Below are 23432 nucleotides of genomic sequence, written 5' to 3' on the forward strand. Positions count from 1 at the left end.
ACCCATGCTAAAACGAACCATTGTAAGGTTTAAAGACTACCTGCCTCTGCCATTGTAAGGTGTGGCAATCTCTTATATACTTAGTTGTGTTTGTGATGTTGTTCACCCCGTGAATGAGTGGATAGAACTGTGGCACAATGTGAATGGGTGTGCTTTAGGTGATAGGCCAATTTTATGCAGATCTATTACTGCATGCAAAATGCCTGCATTGTTACTGACAGATTCTCCATTCTCGCCATGGCATGCAGTTTGATTTATTAGAATAACACGTCTAATCAAATTAATCCTTAAAACTATAACATCAATCAATTTGGTTTTTAATATGATAAAAAAATTAACCCCTAACTTCCATAATTGTCAAACAATTTAGTTCCCAATGATAACACCAGTCAATTTAATTTCTGGCATTAAAAAATCTATTTAATTAAATTTAACAATCGTTGTTAATTTAATCCACAATTTCAAGGACTAAAAATCTAAAATAACTCATAATTGCAATTTCAGAATTATTTACTCTATTATCAACGCTACCTTGCCATAAAATTTGCAGCAGAGTTCTGACGACAGTTTGGTGGGGGGACATACACCTTGCGGGTTAAGTTTTCCCCTTGGGCAGCATTAAAATGGTCACCAAACTTGTATGCTTCTGCCATCTGCAGATTGGTATGTTGACATCTCTGCACGAATTATCATTTTCCAGATGCTTCCATGGAAGAAAACTACAAAAAAAATGGCTTTCCTTCACCTGCCCAGTTTTTTCTTGAATGGCCATAAGATATATTACTCTTCAATAAATGCAATATAACCCTAAGTGGAGAACATTATAAGGTGAAGGTGTTGCAAAGGGGAAAAAAATCAAATGTCTCCTACCAGAAGTTGGAAAACAAAAATAATATCAAGTTAATCAGATAATCTACATAAAATCGTGAAAATTCATTTCCTATTGCCTTTTTGTATAACCAGTTATCTAATGGCACTTTAAATAACATTAGTATACACGGAATTAACATTGTACTTTGTTAGTTTTGATAAAACGGGATATACAACTAAGATGCGGCATCTGGAGCTCTTCCAATTGCTCCTTAATCTCAGTTGTCCTTGCAATTTCGTGTGTAGCTAGACGACACTGATAATCTTGATTGTGACTGGAAAAAATCAAATGGTGTTCCTGCTCCAAAAGATCTTCTGGAGGCATTTGGAGAATCTGATAACAGAGGTTCATACACAGGATTTCTGTTTTTGGGTTGTGTTATTGACAAGGTAGAAACATCTTTCTCTATAGATCTCGGCTGAGGCTCAATGGTGCCAAGAGACAAAATAGGCCCACCCAGACGTTCAGCTTGCTGAAGTGTATTGATTTTGCTCGGTCTATATGTATATCGGAAGTACTTGATGGCTAGAATTGGACCCATCCCCGCTGCAACCATGAGCTGTACGGAATAATAGTTTCCATCAAAGCATAGTCAACGTATTTTTAGCAAAAAGAAAATGTATATAAATTGAGTACAAGGTTTCCTGTAGAATGTGTGAGCCTCATTTTTTTTTACAAACAGCAAATGTGTGAAATTCATGATCAAACATAGAAAGGAAAATAAGGAAATAACAGGGGTGTGTTTGATTTGTTTATATTTCAGTTGTTTTACTGGAAATTACAAAAACATATTTTTATTTTAATGTTATTCCCAATTTTAAAGAATTTACAAAAATAAAAAACAACAAAATCTTGGATGCACCCCTGATGAAAGTAGAAAGTGAGAGGAAATTGATAATGAAGAACTTCATCAGATGCAAAAGTTAAAAGGCTACTTACAAAAATTGCTATCCAATATGACGGTTGTCGACACAACCGAAACATAATTGTATACATCCCTGATGAAGGAAGCGTGCTGAAGATCCAGTTGATGACATAAAAGGCAGCCAAATTACCCCATATAGCCATATGTTGCAATATAGTAAAGGAACTGTAGGCAAAAAAAATGAGTCAGGTAATCAAACCAGAGAAACTTCCCCAGCAGGTTGATGCAAATGCTTTCAAACTAAAATGATTCTTTTCCCATTTTCCAAGCCAACCAAATAACAATTGCAACCAAGCAAAAAAAGAAATACTGCCCCCCCAAATAAATAAATAAAAACTCTTTTTTATTAAAAATGGAAACAGTATACACCAGGTAGTTCTTTAAATATATAACTAAAAGTCGAAGTAGAAGTTGCATCAATTGCTACTAATATTAGAGCTTACTTGGTCTCCATTGTTACTACAAAAGCCTGCAACCATATACACCCGGAAAGTGCAACCATTGAAACCTCCTCCATTTCACTTTTATCAAAAGCGTAGGCATGTATGCTTATCACAAATACAACTATTGCCTGCAAATTGCAATCAATACCAATGAGAAATTAACAGGCAAATATAAAAAGTTCATGGAATGGAACTAAATAATTGATTTACACCAAATAACTAAGATGTTTATTTTTTCTGGAGGAACAAGTCAATCATTATTCATGATGATAAGCTTCCTATGAACTCATCATCTCAGTAATTTATAAATAATTGTTTAATATCAATATAAATGCCAAAACTACACTAACAAACAACACTTACATGGAAGAGAGATCGCCCAAACCATCCAGCAAATGTACTAGGATTTAGAAGCCTGTTTCAATATTTGTAGTTAATTTACTGCTTGCCAATGAAGTGGCTATTCAGTGCAAAGTTAAACATTTTTTTTCCTTTTTTGGTTTAATGAAAGGTTATTCAGTTGAAATGAACTTCTTTATTGTCCTGCTATGACAAAAAAAATTGTTCACTTGCACTGAACTGCCAATTACAAAAAAACAAGAAGACTTTATGGCATTTAAACAGCAAGGCTAATAGCAGCATAATTACAAACCTTCCTGCTTGGCAGTAAAATAAAATTTGAGGATGCTGCATCACAGTTTCCTCACTAAGATCTTTGTCAAGCACACTAACTAGAACAGGAACACTAGTATAGAAAACATTATAAGCCATCAAGCTAACAGAATTGAAGAGGCTAGTTCCAGAGACACCTGAAATAAATGAAAAACTGAAAATGCAATCATCAGTACCTTGAAAAATTTAGAATAGATCTATATAAAGAAATTGGATGCCCATCTAGCATTAGAACATTCATAATCATTAACAATAACCACAGAAGAATAAAGAGAAAGGAAAAGCAACAGACATTTTTTTCCTTCTTTTTTCTATTCTGGGCTACCTGTGGGTGTTTTTGTGTAATTTTATTTTTTTTTATCAACAGCTACCCAATCCTTTCTGGCAGGGGCATCTATTTTCAAAATAATTTGCTGCTTATCAGGTAAAGAGAAAGCCATTGTTCAATGAAACTCACAAGATTTGGATGAAGCATATCAGTAGGGACTTATAGAATGAATATTGAGAAAGAAATGCTGTACGGTTGTAGGAGTAGCGGCCATGGACCAGAATTAATCTCTTCAGGAATCTAAACTCTGAAAATTAACAGAACAATCATAACATCAGAGAGATGAAATCTTGCAGTCATAAGCAACTAATGAAACAATGAGAAACACCAATCTGCCTTATATAATTCCAACCACTGAAAAAGATTTAACTTTCAGAAGAGAGTTTAAACAAATTATGGTTGCTAAGAAATAACAAGGAAAAGTTATTGATAAAGGTTTAGATATAGAATAGCATCAGAAATTGAACTATATATGAGAAATATCTGACAAATTCAAATGGGAGAAACAGAAGGTACTTAGGGAACAGTGTAAAAGAACTCGCATACACATCATGATTGCACCTGCAAAGGGCATAAAAAGGCTTACTTCCAATACTATAATCAGCTGCTCTTGCTGCCTGTAATCCTTCCCTGCCACTGATGCCCACACCAATATCAGCTTGCTGTATCATCCTTACATCATTCCCACCATCACCAATAGCCAATGTTCTATAATCACATGATTTTAAGATCTGTACAAGCTGCAATAAGTAAAGGTATACAGGACAAATCAGTGCTATTATTTTCTGATAAATTAGAGCAGAATAATACAAACAGCAATATTATGTTCCCGTTACAGAAAAACACAAGATGTTGGTCTTATCACCCCCTTCTTCTTGCAATAAGTTAATTAAAAGAAACTAAGATAGCACAAGCCTAGTATATAACAAAGATGACAACTAAAAATTAAAGGAATGTAAAGCATAGCTTCATAAAACAACAAAAGGCAACATGTCACTGTATGCAGATAAAATGGTAAAAAATATACCTGTGCTTTTTGTGATGGTGTCACACGACAACATATAGCAGTCCTTGACAAAACTGCCAGCTCAGTGAAAGCTTTACGATAGTGGGTAAGTGCAATCTCAAGTGCCCAGCCATCAACAACAAAAGCCACATCCTGTTTGAGAGAAGAATGATCAGATGAACTTCAAAACCTTTCAAATTATCTTGATCTCAATACATGTTTGCTAAAAGAATGTCCTAGTCAAAACACCCAATATGTCTGTACAAGAGGCCTATCACTAGATTTTATTTTATTTTAGATATGAAAAGAAATTTATTAAAGAGAAAGGGAAAAAAGGTACAAGAGCAAATAATAAGATATCCAAAATTGAAACCATTTTTTTTATCAGCAAAGATAAATATTTATATATAGATAAATGAGTACCAAAATTGAAACCATGAAATGCAAAATCCAGAATGTTCAAGATAAACAAAATCAGTGGATTCTAAAATGATACAGAAATTTATAAGCAGTACCTTGGGTTCTGAGGTAGTTATCCGCATAGTACGGAGCACTCTCTCTAAACTCCTACAAACCTCCTCCTCTGTTTTGCCATCAATTGATAGAAGCTGTCCCTTTGGTTCTATTAGTTTTGGATGGAGGGAATTGTAAGAATAAAGGCTCTCCAGTATTTCCATAACAAATTAAAAACCTTCCAACGAAGGATGCATAACACTAATCAAACAATAAAATTTAAAGCAAGTTGTGAACACACACATATCCAAGCTATTCGAAAACAGGATTATATGCACAACAGAAAGTTAGGTCAAAGTTCAAAAAGTAGTCCTATTTATGTCGGTAGCCCAAGCTGTGAACCAGATGCTGCACATTTCAAAGCATCCTGGATAGGACTCAAAAAAAATGTTTTATAATATTTAATGCAGCATAATAATCGATTCTTCAAAATTTCTAAATCTCACCGGAATTTTTTTTACTGACATTTGAAACCAAAAAATAAGAAAAGCCTCAAAATTTTGTATTTGCCCATTTTTAACATTAAAATTATCCCTCCAAAAAATAAAACATATAAGAATTGCCAACAAGAAGTAGAAAGCACATATCCTATGGGTGAAAATAGACAGGGTAAACAATGGAGAGAAACACATCAGTCGGGGCAAAGTTACATGTTTGTAGGGGGCAGCCCCAACCAAAAGAAATTCTCCATGACATACATACATATAGTTATACACACGTATACATACAAGATTTGTCACTACAAAAAGGATACTGGTAATCCTACGGTGAACTACTTCAATTTAACAGTAGCAAAAATGCATGTCCTACCAAGACAGAATTTGTAAGTAGCCATCTTATTGCCTAGCAGGCAAAGATTTACTTTTGTGGAAAGGATGATTCGTACCACATTGCATTGCCAAAACTCATGTTGTGTGTGTGTTGATATCTTTTAACTTAATCCCTTCAATGGCATTACTTCTCTTTGGCTACCCCAACTAGGACAATTTAGCTCCACCCCTGCTAGCAGTACAGTGGAGACTTGAGAGCAACCATCTGGTGTTCTCCTTATGTGCAGTTGGGGAAGTTTTAACCACATATACACTTATTCACCAAATAAATAGGAGATTTACAGAAGAAAAACATGGGATAAACAAAGACATAAGTTTAACTCTTTCTACATAAGCATAGAGAATGGAAGACTATGGATCATTTTGAGACTCTAATGCTGCTTGATTATGAACACATTCAATAATTGTACTATTTACACAGCATAGAAGAAAACTACAATATTCTACATGTCTAAAATCTGAATCACCTGGTGAAATAAAATTACACGACAGAGCAATTTGTATTGCAGTATTCTGCTTGTCTCCAGTTAGCATCCAAAAATTTATTCCAGCTTTTCTTAGTGTTTCTATCGTTTCAGGCACTCCATCCTAAAAGGTATAAAAAAAATGATAATGATCATCATATAAAATCACAAGCAAAATTATTTCTTTAATTTTTCCCTTCTATCTAAAGTAGACAGCGATTCAGTAAAATTACAGGGATATCTATATGTTAGACTGCTATCTGCAAGTACGGCTAATATTCACCTGTAAACGATCCTCTATTGCTGTTACACCAAGAATTTCCAAGTCATGTTCTACTCGTTGACAGACCTCAGCTACTCTCCACTGTCAAAGATAAATAAACTGAGAAAGAGAGCTTTTGAGTTAAAGTACATAAAATTGGCAATAAGAGTGCCCTTTACCTCCCTATCAACCAAAGTGCTACTGGCCTCTTTAAACATCAAAGACCATTCTCGATATTCATCTCTCTTTAACTCACGCCAAGCCAAACATAATGTACGTAATCCCAAGTGAGCATATTGCTCCACAGCTTCAATGAAATGTCGGGTCTGCTGCCCTGCAGTAAGCAATGGTGTCAAACATACAACTAAATAACTGTTCAACAAATGCAGGCATGGGAGTATTTAAATTCTGGGTAGTGCTTCAGTTGGTTCAGTTAAGTTTTGTCCCTTTTACCAGACAAACTAACCTAATCACTTTGAAGAGGACACACTTCATCAAAGCAATGTTTTATGATAAAACCCAATAACATAATCCAACCTAAATATTGGTTAGCATTATGTGTGTGTGTTTATTTGAATGAGAACAATAAATCTTAACCATATAACTATATATGAATGGTCAAGATTAAAATTGAATAAAATCAATTTTTGCCATCCATGATCCATGTATGTTTGTATGCGTAAGATTTCAGATTTGTCATTCTCATGATAACAAGTGAGGACACTTCCCACTTGATACACTCCCTACACACACACAAAACAGCAACAACAACAAAGCCTTATCCCACTAGGTGAGGTCGGCTACATAGATCATGCAATGTCATTCAACTCAATTAAAGAGCAAAAGTTTCATGAGATTGATGTCCGTTTCCTATGGTTCTAGGATAGATTACGATTGAGAAACCACTTAAGGTCTACAGACTCTACACTAGGAGGGCCAAGGCCCAAGTGCCTAAAGGCTAGCACCACCTTATGGGAATTACTATTGGGGAAGGCAGGAGTTAGTTTAGTTATAGAAACAGAAAAGGAGATAGTATCTGATATATTGGGGGGAAAGAATAAGTGAGGACTATGTTTTGAGAGTACAGTTACTGAGAGCCAAGAGGGGTGTCTTTGGCTCGAGGGCTTGTAGATCAATTCTGGTTGGATCAAATTTGAAAGGTTAGTTAATAGGTCTGAGTAAAAGAACGGGACAGTTAAAAAAGGAAGAAAAAAACACTAAAAGAATGGACATCATTTTAGCACCAATATTTTCAAGGATTATAACAAAAAAAAACAAAACTGAAGAGAAGAAAAGAGAAGTACAAGGAATCAGGAAGATAAGGTGCAAGCGGTCATGAAATGAACAACATGAATTGAAAGAAAATCCCTATATAAATATTTTTTTAACATCCTAAAATACAAATGAACAGGAAACATAAATAATCTTACCAGCACGGGCATATGGAAGAATAGCCTCATCTGCTCCTTTTGACAAGAGAAGGATCTTTCCATTTTGGCAATCTTTTAACACTACTGACATTCTTTTCCTATCAGAGGTAAACTCTAAGGTTTCCAGGACTTCATACTGAAGTATTGAAGTGCTGAACTTGACTTCTGAAATATTAAAGAAAAATATTATATGAACTCAAGTAACCAATTAGTCAATTATGCTTTCAAAAGTAACAGCAAGCATGGTACCAAGAATATTTCCACTCTTATTAAAGTAAACCATATGCAATCGAGAAGCAGCATGGACAAGGGCATCCTCATCCTGAGACTGTGCCTTATACAAGATATCTCCAGTTTTGCTAAGTATGACAGTACAAGAAAACAATTATACTAAGAAATATGTTAGTCTTAACAATTTTCATATCCAGTGTCCTAGCAAGGATAAAGGCAGAATCACCTTTGTGTAGGTATGACGGTATTACATATTGCCATAACTGTAAGAAATCGTACAACGTCAGAAGAACCACTGGAAACAGCATTGAGAAGCTCTACATCTGCACATCACAAGATGTAATTATACAGGTGCTTCAACTTGCAATCTAAAACAATTACAGAAGAAAATATATCTTCACAAAACAATCAGTGTGATTAAAGAAAAAAGTCAGGTGAGTGTATGCATAAACAGTAAAAGGGAGAAAATAAGGAATAAAAGTGAATTCCCTCGTGTTCATAACTAATATGAATCATTTCAAGTTTTTGATGTACTAATTCAGACAATCTTCAAAATTTACACTTTCTCCCATACATTTACATTATGTACCACAGGTATTGTCCAATGAAAAGCAATGTTCCATCATTTTCATGTCAAATGTTATTAATACCTATTAGCTGAGAAACTCAGTCTTCTATTTCAAACAAATAACCATACATGTCTTAAAAAAGAAAATTAAGATTTCTAAAACTAAGTGAATCAAGGAAACCATTGGAGCTTTTACTGCTGGAGTTCTGAATACCTTAAGTATGACAGTTGGCTGCCTTGATTAAGGATTTTCAGAAAACCCATCAAAAACAATTTTGTTATGCTAGAATGAAATAAGTGTCAACTGCCTTTGCAGCTGCTTGATTGTATACATATTCTTTTTAATTTCAATTTATTATGTAACTGCGCCCGTCAGTATTGTTGAAGGAAGCAAAATATATAATCCTGTTTTTGGCATATCGCAACATCATAATTCAGTTTAGATTTCTCAGATCATCGAGTTCACAAGATCGATGGTGTGAGTCATGCCTAAGATACAATACACACTCAACACAAGAAGCCAACTTATTCAGGAAATTTTCAATATATCAACTCAGAAAATTGATATCTAGATGCAAGGTTGTAAATTTACATGTTAACAAGGCAACAAGAAAGAGTTCCCCCAACCAATCAGACCTTTCAATGCATCTCCATTCTCATTTCCATAGAAATTGCCACTAATACAACATCTTCTAAATATCATCTTATTCTCTGTGAGGGTGCCTGTTTTGTCAGTCAAAATGTACTCAACTTGTCCCAGGTCCTCACTTATCGCTGTACTGTCAAATATAACAAACTTCATTAAAAAAAAAGTGTGCAGATGTACGAGTTCCTCAAAGTAGTTATTAATCAGGATCCTTCGGTCACTCACTTCGTTGCATGGGATGGAATACTAGTCTCTAGGTCAATCATTTGATGGTCCCAGTCAATAAATTTTGCATACAAGCTCTTCACCAAATCCAGCGAAACCTGCCAGAGATGGAACAGTTGGCTATAATGCTGTATCAACTTTAGAAATGGTCACCCCCAAAATATTTACATATGATTATCAGTCCAAAATCATAAACTTCTACTGATATATTTTCATTTAGTTCTTAAGTTCATAAATGTTCTTCTCAGAGGACTAACACTCTGCTTTCTATGCTATAACTGTTAATTAAATGACAAGCATGTTGTATCATATAATGTATATAATGCCAAACCTTTAACACTGGCTCACCTTAATTGAAATGGGTATCATGATGGAACAAAGAAGCTCGAATCGCAAAGGGATGACCAACAGTTCATACCAGGGACCTTCATGAGGGTAAAGAACATACCATAGCTGTGAAAAACAAACAAACATGAGGATCTACCTACATGCATCTTGAAGATCACATCACAAAACATGGAAACTTCAATAGAATGATAAAAGATAAGGCATCAAAACAAGGCAAAAGTCTAAAAGAAGTTTGAGAAAAAAAATCTTAAATGATAAAATAGCAAGATGACACAAAAGAAATTACAACACTAGTGGCCATCCAAAGAAGAAGAAAAAAACAGCATGCTTGAGCATCCATTGAAATTGGGACTAAAGGATCATGAGTATTATATCCTAAAATAAATGAAAGGTCTGCTTATTATTAAGAGTACAAAAGTAAATAGTCCACATGAAGCCCAAAGGAAGCAACAAGCCAAGTCAGCCTGCTCTTGGCAGAAACAAAATCAAAACTGCAAAGGGTGCATCCTCCTTCCATGGAAACACAAGAAAATGAAAGGACATTATAGAAAAACAAAAATAATAATGACGAGTAAACATATCCTGATAGGTATAAAATAAAATTTTATACAATCAGTGCATATGAAACTTATACTCAGAAACTGTCACATACCTTCTTAGCTTCTGTATCCTTCCAAACATTACCCGCTATCCCAAGAACCAGAACAACAACAATTTGGAATATAAATATAGCACCAGTCAACTTGTCAATCATAGCATCCATAGCAGTGAGCTTTGGTTCTGGTATACCTCTACACATGCCCATTTTGGTTTCATTGCCTGAAGAATTACATCACATGCCAGGTACAATTTAACTGTTGCTAAAAAAGTATACACAGTTCCAAGAATTTAATACATCATATACATGGGCTTGCCTGTATACACAGCCACTCCACATGCCCACTCAGTGTTTCTCAAGTAACATGACTGAAGAATGGTGTTTTTAATGGTTAAAGGGCATATATCATTATCAATAAATGGGGGAAACAGCCGCATGTTTGCATCAAATCTCCTGATGTCTTTATCTGGATAGGGACACTCAATTACACCCTAGAGACACACAAAATCACAGAATAGAGTAATTAAGTAGTTGTCCTATATAATTACTCTTAATAAACTTCTAAATTTCTACCAAGCATAGATACTTTAGAAAAGATCTTGCCTTAATTTTGTGCAATAGATCAACATCGATTCCCATGCAAGCAGAAGGTATGACCCGTGTCTTTAGATCAGTTTCACCATCCAGCGCAGCTGTCTGAATAACATGTCATATCATAAGGTCCTTAAAATGTATATAATGAAATGTCAATGAGAGAGAAAGAGAAGAATAGTATAGACATTCCAATTTCCCTGCAATGCTGCAGAGAGAGAAGACCAGTTTTAGCATGTTTCACAACATAATTACCTCTATATAGCAAACTCCTTGAGGATCAGAGGTGCCAATCAAAACAAGGTCACAAGGCACTTCATCATTTTCACGTAGCCATACTATGTTACCTACATGAACATCCTGGGCTTGGATCTGCAATATCACCAAGGCAATCACCCCCACCAGAAAAAATCATTAGATTTACAGATATAAAAGAACACACCATATAATTTTAAATGATAAAGCTTAGGTAACTATTCCTACTTACAACACATAATGCTGACCAAGTTGTATGTGAGAAAAGAAGTAGAAGTTCAAAGTCTATTCAGCTTTGGAAAAAAAAAAGTGTTTTTATGATATAGCCTTTTCTAAAGATTTTATTTTCAGAAGCTACTATTTTTAGCTTCTTAGAAAAGTAGCAAAACAACTTCTTTTATGTTTTTGCCTTTTTTCCAACTTATCTAATTATCATAATTTTAGACATAATTTTTAAGTGATAAAGCACTTTTTTTTTTATCTAAATAGGCTTAAACAAAGAGACCCTAAATTATTTAAATGGCACAAACAGGTTTTTGGCCATATGCCTAACTAGAATCACAATTCCATATGTTTTTTGGGAGGCTGGCAGCACAGCTGCCTTGTATAATCTTATCATCAGTACCCCTGGTACTGTAGTTCTTATTAATAATACTATATATTTTCTGCCTTCCAAAAAAAAAAAAAAAGAATCACAATTCCATATAAATTGATCCTTCAAGCAGGTGGTCTAAGGAGTATTCCTCTTATGGATAAGCATGACCATTGGTTCCTAGGTGAATAAAAATTTGGTAGGACTTACGCACAAGAGGAGAGCCCAACCCAAAAAGACTAGTCCATTAGGTGGAGAACCTCAAGGCTTAAGTACCACATCAAGTAGTTTATTCTAGTCAATGTGGGACTCCTAACATTGCCACCCCTTTAAGGACTGACGTCCATGGCAGCCTTCACTCTATCAACACTGACCCAGTGGTAGCCCTTTTCCCTTAGACGGCTTCACTCAACTATCAATATTCGATTTGCACCTTAATCTAGCCTATAGGTAGTCCTTTTCATGGCTCGACTCTCAATGAAAGCACCAATTGTTAGGACTTAAGCAAAAGTGGAGAGCCCAACCCAAAAGACTAGTACATAAGGTGGGAGAACCTCAAGGCTTAATACCACATCAAGTAGTTTACTCTACTCAATGTGGGACTCCTAACAAAATTGTTGCGTGCAAATGTGCTCATACATCACATAATATTTTTGGCAGGATTGACAACAAGTATATACATTGACTAAAAGATACATGCTAGAGATCAAATCATCTGTAGTTGGGTGAGAGATACAGTCATTCATTGTTGCCTATGGCCCAACGAATTAGAATGAAGAAACAATGGTAAGCATCCCATATCTACGTTAGACCACTAACCTTTTTATAGTCCATGTATTTCTTAAACAATAGAAGTGTTGAAAATCAGAATTAACATTCTGATTCTATTAATAATTGCAGTTTATAGGAACATAATATTTGATTTAGAGGAAAGAAATTATCCTCTATTTAAGAGTGATTAATGTGATTAACCTATATAAACACACATTCTTTGTGTACTCTGACACACGTATTTCACTCAACTATCCCTCTGATTTCTCCTATTTTAACAAAAAGTTAAGTTCTATTGTGCAGTATATGTATAGAAAGGACCAACCAAATATGCACTCTAGTCTTTGACCTTTTTGAACAAAAATGGGGATGGAAAAACAAAACCAAAAACAAAGCAGGAACTGGGAGAACATAAAGTTTGAGAAAATACACAAGTATGCATAATTAAAGTGTTAACAGACACAAACATATACCTATAAACAATATCCTGATGTTTCAAAATTTCAAAAAACCCTAACAGATACCTCTTATCTTATGTATAAGATTTTGATTTAAGTTAAAACCATCAACTGAAATAAAAGAGTAACAATATCTTGAAAAGATCAACAGATTATACTCTTGTGTAAACGATAAATGTCAAAATGATGTATAGTTATTGAAATGATGATCAATGGCTGGAAACTGTAAGTTAAAATCTTCCTTACATTTTTTACTGTTTGGTTATTCTGTTCTCAACTCCTTAAAAACACAATATAAATATATTCAAGAAAATTAAATATGCTTCATACATGTTTCTTGATGCCCTTCTTGACAACCCAGACTTCCTTCTCATTTGCTTTCTTGTCTGAAAGATATCTATTGTAATCATCCCACGCCTCTTTTGATGCAGAGACAGCAAAAATAAAGATAAGAGGACCCCATGTACTGACAGGATTTACTGGAGTAATGAGAGGCCATAACTGCAGGCAAGCTATCAGCAAAAAGTACTGATTCATGAACCGGCTGAAAAAAGGGGTAAAATCAGATGGATTAACGAAAGTTATGTTCGATTAGAAAATGAACATGAAAATTTAACACACAGGACAAACTCATTTTGTTTAATAAAAATAGAAGTGCCTCGGTCATTCATAACACTTAAGGAAGCTTGAAGAATAAAAGAAAAATGAACAAGGCTGAATCCCTAGAATATAGAATGAGTTACATGAATGCAAAATTATGACTGTTTGGATCCTCCACATTAATCGCATGATCCTATAATCTTCTGAACTCTCCCTTACTAATGCTTTATTTGATGCAAGTCTAAAAACTATGAAATCACACAAAAGATCCAACAAAATGAAATTCCCATCCTTGCAGCCAAAAGTTTGTTCAATATCAAAGATAGGGGAGGAGATCAAACTGGAGAACCCTGAAGGTGTGCAAATTGCACATGCATGTCCATCAAATATCATGACACTCATAATTAAAAAAAAAATTAATGCTCATAATAAGCAGCATCAGTAGAAAGATTACCTGAACTGTTCCCATAAATTTTTTGGAAGAAAGTTTAATACAGTATATTTTCTGTTTGATATACGATTATCACAGTAAATATCATGAGATGATTCATCATCATCAATGTAGACATAACGCTTCATTGTTGAATTCTGAGCATCTGTTTGCGTATAGATTATCTTCTACAACTTCATTGCCATGCTCAAATAGAATTATTCTGAAGAAAACTCAAACGGTCACATCCTGCAAGAGAGAAAAAAAATCCGATTTGCACATAAAACTTGCTATCACAAGAAATAGAACCAAGAAAGGATATCACCAAACAAAGATAATAAGATCAATTAAAAAAAACATTTTCCATAATTCTCAAAAATAAATTGAGCATCTCAATATGCAGGCCACATCAACATATTAAATCTTAAATATCATGCTATTGTTGACATATCTAAATGAAAAATACTATCATAATAAATATTCAGCATGCAAATCAAGATGTGCTGAGTATAATACCTTTATCTTAATCTAATTATTATACCCAAGGACAACTGAATGACGAAATTCATTGAAAGCAACAGGGCAACTTAACATGAAAAAGGTGTTGAACAATCTTATAATAAACTAAAGATCAGGGAAATGACTCGCAGTGAATAAACAAAGACAGCACCAAAGTATAGCAGAAGAAAAGCAATCACAATTTCACATATCAATCCATTGCATGCTATGTCATATCATATAAAGTACATTTAATCTTTTTTTCCAGAGGAAACAAATCAACAAATCACTCGAAGGGCCATCACATAAAAAAATCTGCACCATTACTATAGCAAAATAAAAATTAAGATCGATTCTTTTTCAAGGTGCCAACTGTTGTACGCTGAGGAAGAAATTCCTACAAGGCCGACAAATTATGCTAGCAGAAACTAAAAAAAACTTAATTTCACCAATTCAAAAACAAAACTAACCCCGGGGATCAGCTAGACTAACTCTCAGCAAGATCGTAAAACGCCAATTTTAACTCGGTCCACAAGAATAGTTACTATAGTTAAACGATATCAAACTTTTTCGGTGCTAATTTCAAATAATTCCTAATAGGAAAACTCAAACTTCCTAATACAAACGAAATCAAATCAACAATTAACTAGTTTTGCTCATCCTACACATATATTAAAGAAATTCGAAGGAAGTATTAATCAGCTATGAATCTACAACTAGCAATACGATATGAAAGTTTTTCGGTGCTAATCTCAACTAATTCCTAATCGGAAAACTCACAAGTTTCTTATACGAATGGAAATGAAATCAACATTGAAGTTGTTTTGCTCATCCTAAAAATATATAACAATGAAAATTTGAAGGAAGTACCAATCAGCTATGAATCCACGAAAATCGAGTGCAATCGAAATCAGATTTCCAAATCGCAGAGCCTAAACTATGCGTTCGCTTACGATACAGAGAAAGCTGAGGTCTGTGATGATCATAAGACCGAACCTGCGAATGGCCTCTTTTTCCTTTCTGTTCTGCACCGATACGAAACAGTATACGAGTGGTTCGTATAAAAATACGTACGGTCCGATTACAAAATTTTCTAATGGGCTGTATTACAGTGAAATGTGCTTTGGCCTTTGGGTGTGGTTTGGATTGGAGCGGTGGAGCAAAGGTCCTTCTAGTCACACCTCCTGAATTCCTGTTCGCACTCCTCATTTGTTGGTTACTTTATGAGTCAGTCACATTAGTTCTTGAATTTGGAAGTGATGTCATATTAGTTCTTGAATGGAAGGAAATTAAAAAAGAGTAATCCCCGAAATTTTAAATCAATAATGACACAGTTCAATAATGGTTAACTGTTATATTTAAAAACTATTATCAAAATAGGATATAAAATTAAAAATCATAAAGTATTAAATGTATTAGTAGATAAGAAAGAAAAGAAAAAAATATTAAACTAAAAATTCTTACGAAACTACAAAAGATGAAGAAAAAATCATACAAATTGGAAAGTAAAGAAAAGGTTTCAAAGATGCAAACCTTACAAAGTTATAATGCACTCAACTAGAACCATAACAGTAAGTCAGAGGTCAACAATCACAAACACAACAAACATCAAGTTAGAGTTACGAAGGTCTTAAGTTAAATGAACGGTGACAACAATAAACTCAAACTAGTAACGAATAAATATGAACGAGAGAAGACGTATGTGAATGAATGAGTGACAGGACATGAAGATGAAGCGTTGTTATTCTAATTTAATTTAATCTGAATTCTAATCTATGACGTGAAGATGAAATGTTGTTATTCTAATTTGATTTAATCTGAATTCTAATCTATTATTATAATTTAAAATATAATGTTTTATCTTTAAGATTTTTTTAAAAAAATAAGAAGCATAAACAACATGGAAAGGAAGCGTGAAGAAGAAATAATAAAAATCTAATCTATTATTATAATTTAAAATCTAATCTTTTATCTTTTAAGATTTTAAAAATATGATTTTGAAAAAAAATAACAAAAACCATTTCCTGTCTATAGGCTTCGCGTGTCTAGAACTGTGTCTAAGGTAAAAAAAAAAAAGATGGACATGACAAATGCATGTCCAACACGTGTTCGGTGCGGTCCAACGCATGTCTTTGTCGGAAATAAGAACACCACTATTTGGGGTCATGTCCGTACTCCACAGGTGTTATGTAACAATAAGATATTTATGTGGCTAAATAAATTCACGTGCTGATACAATAACATATTGGGGAGTGCCTAATGGTTGCAGGGGAGTTGCCATATCATATGTGGCAGCGATTGTATAATTTGTGCTTTCTTTGGTGTCTTGATCTTGGCTTACCTTTTTCCTCATGTAATATTGCGCATGGCTACTTTGGTTTTGCAAGTTATTGATGTGTCTCCATTTATACTGGAGTCTTGTTCATACCTTATGTTGAATTTAAGCATTTCTTATTATTAATGAAATTTTAGTTTCTATATAAAAAAATTCTCATCACATGTAATTTCTTTGTATATTGGACGGGAAAATAGTCAAGGAATAGTGTATAGAAAGGTTTGTCCACTCAGAAATATATTAAGTTAGAAATGACATGTGGTGTGTGGCAGGGTACTACTTAAGGTGTATTGAAACTATCATATTTGTAAACAAGCGCGTAGATAGGAGGGGGTGCTTGGTTTGACCTTATATATCAAGGGGTGTACTACTAGTGTGTTTAGCAAGGGTATCATTGTGTGTTTCAATTAGCATCCATGATACATGTTTGATCTAATTTTTACGTTAAGATGCACCAAAAGCAATTAAAAATTGTTTTTATGATCCACATTTAAATTATTTGAATAAGAATTTAAATACGATCACATTTGAGTTTAATGAATGAGAATCCAAATATGATAATAAGTTCTATTATGGTTTTTGGCTTTACTTGACTCAACTTGTGAGAAGAAATTGATTTTGACGATAAAAAATCAACACGATTAGAACTTAAGAGATGAAAATCACTCAATTATTATTTCATTTTTTCTAGGATCACCGGTGCAATGCTCTTATAATTAACTATTCAGACCGCATTTTCCGTGCAGGTTACCTGTTGAAAGTATCTTTGAATAATTGACACAATACAATTTATAATCATTGTTTAGCCTAATCTTAATTAAGGACACTCTGACCACTGTTCCATGTCATATGACATGTGAATAGAAAAAGCATATAAAGACAAGATTCATATGGAACCCAGAACATGACCTGCAGCTTTTCTTATTACAGTACAAAATGAAGTACAAGTACCATTTATCTTTCTCAATTGGAATCTTATCTTTTCCCTACACTTTCTTTAAATTCACTTATATTGGTTCACCAAACTCAAACACCATATACTGGGCGAAGAGAATGGAGGATGGAAGTGAGAAATGGAATTTTCAGGGGAACAAGAAGCTGAATGCTTCATCCATCTCTGTGAGAGGGGTCTATAACATGTTGATGGAGAGAGTCAACAATAGCCGAGACAAGAAACCTTTGGTTCCTCTCTGTCGTGTAGATCCCACCGAGAACCCATTGTTTCGGACTACCCCAGAAGCTACTGATTCTGTTTCAACTGCTGTTAACTCCTATAACTTCAACTGTTACCCTCCCACCGTTGGCTTACCTGATGCAAAGAGGTTTGTTCACTCTAGCCTCATCTACAAAATAAAATTGTTGTGTCAGCATTTCCAATGAGAATGACTTATATACAGTACCATTGGAGCAATTGCCTAGACAATTTTCATATAAGAATAGTTGGTTATATAAGTAATGGTCTTTAACAATTGTAGGATTAATTTAAGTTCTTAAGAATTATACTGTTAGAGAGAAAGCTTGGTAAAGTTCTTAAATCTCATGGTAATATAAGGTCACGCAAAGTAAGTTAAGCAACTCTATCATGGTTACAGCATTGGAGATGCTCTTCAGTAATTAGTAATAAACTCAGAGAGCCAGTCCAGCGTGAATGAGACTTAAAAGCAAATTTTAAGTGACGGTTTTTTATGTCAAATGACATATTTAGTCTTTTATCTTTTTATAAAGTTCATTATGATCATTTGTCTTTTTAAAAAGATTCAAAATGATCTTTTTGTTAGTTTAAAGTTAACCCAGTTAACGATAATTATATATTGACGGCTAAAAATTGTCACAAAACGAAATAAATAAAGAAAAAGCAATAGTGCATCAACAGTTTCATCCTTCACAAATCATACTATGATTCAACTTCAGCATCTTCTTCCTTCTCATCTCAACTCACAAAATTGTCGACTCCCCCCCCCCCCCCCCCAATCTGAGGAGGTCGCGCTAGATTCAACAAGAACCTTGATTTTCCAACGAGATCATCCACAAGACATCTTAATGCGATTCTCCCTTATCCTTTTAACGACACCCACCTAAATGAGTCTTTTTATCCCTCTTTTTGCTTTGGTACTTGAAGGTTTGGTGGCTTTTCAAGTTGAATTGGTTGTGCTATTTTGGAAATTTCAATTTGGGTGTGAGATTTGTGATTTTCAATTTAAGAAAAAGGGGATTAGGGTTTGTGAAGGATAAAATTATTGATACACTCTTTCTCATTTTTCATTTGGTGACGGCTTCTAGTCACCTGTATTTGATTATATTTAACAATATTAACTTCAGTTTTTTAAAGATAAAGGACAAAAAAAGATACATTTGATCATTTAGTCGTTTCTTCTTTTTTTTTTTACTTTAAACAAGAGAACGGTTGAGTTTTATGGTCAGCATATATAACCTTTTTGCTTTATGATAAACTATTTTTTATTCCTAGGCTTAAAACTTTAACTTTAGTAGCCTTACTCTTGGATCGGCTTTAAATAAAGGGATTAAGTTTGCCAGGTCTTAGCTATATATGCCAATGTGATTGAAGTACCGAATCTATTGAATGATTATATCTAAACTTAACTTCTAGATTTTGTGATTTGAATTTGGCGTTCAGTCATATGATTACATATTTGTAATTTCTCTTGTAAGGAAGAGATAGAACATGAGTGACATTCAATGTTCTTTTAGTTCAGTTCACAAGTATACCTCTTTCCTGGTGGCATAATTGTATTTGGTAATCCAACAAATGAATATGCATGTGTGTAATTCTCAAACCAAAATCAATATATGATTTTCATGTTGGTTTGGTAATAATGTATAGCATTTCCCAAAAGCAGGGCTATTGCAAATTATCTCTCTTCTGATCTTCCATACCAATTATCACCAGAGAATGTTTTTCTCACCATCGGTGGCACACAAGCTATAGATATAATCTTGCCTGCCCTTGCACGTTCTGATGCCAACATTCTCCTTCCAAGACCAGGGTACCCGCAATATGATTCTCGTGCTAGTTGTTGTCTCCTCGAAGTACGACATTTTGATCTTTTGCCCGAGAGAGGTTGGGAGGTTGACCTTGATTCCCTTGAATCTCAAGCAGATGAAAACACAGTGGCCATGGTCCTCATCAATCCTAGCAATCCATGTGGAAATGTCTTCACATACCAACATTTAAAAAGGGTACATACATATAGTCTTGTGCTTACGTTATTTAAGAGTTGGAATTGAAACGTGATAATTTTTTAGAGCTCTTGTAGGTTGCTGAAATTGCTAGGAAACTTGGAATCTTTGTCATTTCTGATGAAGTTTATGCCCATGTAACTTATGGAAGCAATCCATTTGTTCCCATGGGGGTGTTTTCTTCAATAGTTCCGGTCATTACAATTGGATCTTTATCAAAGAGATGGTTAGTTCCTGGTTGGAGAACTGGTTGGATAGCCACATGTGACCCTCATGGAATTTTTCAGAAAACTGGGGTTAGTTTTCTCCTTATCATTATCATTCTTTTTTTTCATTTTGAAGATCAAATGGAATAAAAAAATTTCTTAGCTTAGATATATATATTATCCTGGTATTTGACTCACTATGTTGTATGACTTATGCAATTGTTTTCATTCTTTATCAGGTTGTGAAAAGTATCATCAGTTATTTGGAGATCACAACTGACCCTCCAACCTTCTTGCAGGTAACCAATGCAAACTATCATAAGCAAAATACAAGAGCAAAAGAAAATTACTTTTATAAAATTATATCCTTGTTTTCTTCTTCTGAATAGATCAGTATACATGCATTCAGAATTTTTAACATATGCATACTTTGCATGCCCATTTCCTTTTTTTCATTTTCTTTTCCCTCGAAACAAAAATTACAGCTAGTAAGTTTGCAGGCAGCAATACCTGAAATCCTTGGCAAAACAAAAGATGATTTCCTTTCAAAAAATCTTAATATACTGAGGGAGACTGCAAACATATTCTATGATTTATGTAAGGAGATCCCTTGCTTAACATGCCCTCACAAACCAGAAGGAGCAATGTGTGTCATGGTACGTGGCATTTAGAGTTTTAAGGTTTTCATATGTTATTAGTACTTTAACACTGGATCATCATTACAGATGATAAATTAATAGTAAATTGAATGGAGCAGGTGGAGATTAACTTCTCACAAATTAAGGACATTGTTGATGATATGGATTTCTGTGCCAAGCTAGCTGAAGAGGAATCTGTCCTTCTTCTTCCAGGTAATAATTTTTTCAAGAATCTCAGTTTCATTAGTTTCATGAATAAAATAAAAGTCATGTGATGATGAAAATTTCCCTTTATTGATCAATGGTAATAGGTGTCACGGTTGGACTGAAGAATTGGCTTCGAATTAGTTTTGCTGTCGACACTTCTAATCTTGTAGAAGGCCTTAGCAGGATAAAAGCATTTTGCCTTCGATATGCAAAGATGCCATGAAGTCATGTCACATGGTAGGGTGTGGAAGATGTTGATTTCTTAGGGATATCTTATCAAAGACCATTTATTTAGCAAAATTTATAATGTATGGAGATATTTCTTCTTCTCACACGGTAGGGTGAGGGAGGTGTTGATTTAGAGGCATGTTATATCTTCTTTTAGGCATTTTATATCTTAACAAGACCATTTATTGACAGTTATAAAGGAGGGTTCATAACACTTCTAGCGGAGAATATATTTTGTTTAAAAGAATACTACAACAATAATAAATATAAAAATTTAGAATTATCTACCTAAATATCAATTTTCGAAGCCTTATTTTTTTTTAATGTAAAGACTCTACACATTCATACACCGAGACCAATTTTTAATATTAACCATTTAAGAAATGGAACAACAACAAAGCAACTTAGTGAGTGCAATGGTAGTGATCTAGGTTGGAAATGACACTAATGTTCCTATAAATAAGAATCATCGAGTCTTCTTTTAAGAAACCGATTTGTTCATATCTTTATATATTCTCATCTTTATTTGTTTCCATCTATTTCAATGCGAGATAATCATATTTTCACCAAATTCAAATTACTTTGCTTTATTTGTATTTTTGGCGCTATCAAACATATAATAATATTTTATTAAAATATTTATTTGATTAAATTCTCTAATTTAATTATTAAATAAAAATATTTTCTTTTGTAAAGATTGAAAAATTCGTTTGTGTATGACCTAAGTCCAATATTATGATGATAGTAAATTGATCATAATTAATTTATTAATCAAGGTAAGTGTCTAACAATACTCTTTAACACGTTCAACTAAATAAAGTAATGTCATTTACCTTCAAAAATCAATAGAAGAATAATGTAATATTTTTTTTAACGTTTATGACGTCAAGTTAACTCTAAAGTATGATATTTGACATTTGATATTACTCTCAAACTCCAATAAGTTGACACATTATATTTAATCATCAAATGACTTAATAGACTCATTTATTTTATCATTCAATTGGTCTAGTCAAGGTCTTAATTATATCGTAAAACTCAAACTCATTATCAAGAGTTGATGAATTTCTTCTTGATCAATCATTAATTATACAAATATTTAATCATATACAATGTTTAGGTCAAAGAAAATTTATTAATTACTATGGTTGATGATCTCAAGTCAAAGAAAACTATTATATTTTTTTATAAACATTATATTTCTTCTTGAGAATGACTTCCTATTGACATTTTAAGATAAAATATTAACCATTAGTAATTCTTAATTGAGTCGTTTCAATAATGACATCCAAATATCTATCATCTATATATGCAATTTAATAAATACGATCTATTAATTTTTATACAATAAAGATCATTACATGTACATTGATTTATTTGGATTATTGATATTTCTTTCACAATAATCCTATGATCCTAGATTAAAATTATAAAATACTTATTTAATTTCTCATTATCGTAATTTTTATCATGATAACAAACATATAATTTTAATCAAGGAATTTTCAAATTAATAATTCAATAAAATAATAAATATGATAATAGAATAAAAAACAATTCTTTATTAAAATTAAAATTGTTAATTTGATTGAATATTAGGCATACACATTTATCTCCAACATTTATTGGGTGAAATAATATATGAACATAGTTAGTGATGTTCACAATAAGGTGTGGGAGGTGTTAACATCTAAGGGAATGTATTGAATTAGGATTTTAAAAGATTTTTTTTTTTATATAAAAAGTCTTAGGTATTCAATCAAGATTTTTAAATAGTATAAATAGCTTGTGTGATATTCAATTAAGACTTTTAAGATTTTCTAAGGAAGACAACAAAATTCGGTGCTATTCCATTAGGATTTTTTTATAACTTATAAAAAATCTTTTGGTATTAAAAAATACATAAATTTTGATGAATTATTTTTTAAGAAGGACTTCGATGAATTTCATCATATTTTTAGTATAAAATATCTATCAAACAATCTCATCCAAATCTTTGAAATTTTGGTAGATTTTTTTTCTTTTTCTATTCGTTACTGGACTTTATTTTTTCTAATCACACCTA

General features: G+C 33.3%; 2 protein-coding genes across 4 annotated transcripts; one reads left to right on the forward strand and one right to left on the reverse strand.

Annotated features, from left to right (window-relative positions):
* Positions 1-778: 778 nt before the first annotated feature.
* LOC114379579 (phospholipid-transporting ATPase 2) lies at positions 779-15598 on the reverse strand. 2 transcript variants are annotated; one of them, XM_028338260.1, is made up of 25 exons: positions 15426-15598; positions 14082-14306; positions 13358-13571; positions 11207-11323; positions 10964-11056; positions 10677-10851; positions 10415-10581; positions 9763-9867; positions 9415-9512; positions 9180-9322; positions 8202-8298; positions 7994-8103; positions 7745-7909; positions 6494-6648; positions 6336-6416; positions 6056-6176; positions 4761-4867; positions 4267-4398; positions 3826-3979; positions 3369-3486; positions 2892-3065; positions 2603-2654; positions 2240-2367; positions 1811-1961; positions 779-1430 (listed from the first exon to the last, which is right to left on the reverse strand). In XM_028338260.1, the coding sequence occupies exons 2-25, from the start codon at positions 14204-14206 to the stop codon at positions 1089-1091; spliced, it is 3324 nt and encodes a 1107-aa protein (XP_028194061.1). In that variant the 5' UTR covers positions 14207-14306; positions 15426-15598; the 3' UTR covers positions 779-1088. The 2 variants fall into 2 exon arrangements, with proteins under 2 accessions (XP_028194061.1, XP_028194062.1); XM_028338261.1 differs by lacking the exons at positions 13358-13571; positions 14082-14306; positions 15426-15598 and having other exon boundaries at positions 10964-11083.
* Positions 15599-17834: 2236 nt separating this feature from the next.
* On the forward strand, positions 17835-21581 carry LOC114378355 (probable aminotransferase TAT2). Of its 2 annotated transcripts, none has more exons than XM_028336935.1 (7): positions 17835-18212; positions 19749-20088; positions 20166-20384; positions 20534-20593; positions 20780-20950; positions 21052-21145; positions 21244-21581. In XM_028336935.1, the coding sequence occupies exons 1-7, from the start codon at positions 17944-17946 to the stop codon at positions 21360-21362; spliced, it is 1272 nt and encodes a 423-aa protein (XP_028192736.1). In that variant the 5' UTR covers positions 17835-17943; the 3' UTR covers positions 21363-21581. The 2 variants fall into 2 exon arrangements, with proteins under 2 accessions (XP_028192736.1, XP_028192737.1); XM_028336936.1 differs by having other exon boundaries at positions 17837-18212; positions 20795-20950.
* The last annotated feature ends 1851 nt before the right edge of the window (positions 21582-23432 follow it).

The sequence above is a fragment of the Glycine soja genome, chromosome 12 (genome assembly GCF_004193775.1).
Source record: "Glycine soja cultivar W05 chromosome 12, ASM419377v2, whole genome shotgun sequence".
Lineage (NCBI taxonomy): Eukaryota > Viridiplantae > Streptophyta > Magnoliopsida > Fabales > Fabaceae > Glycine > Glycine soja.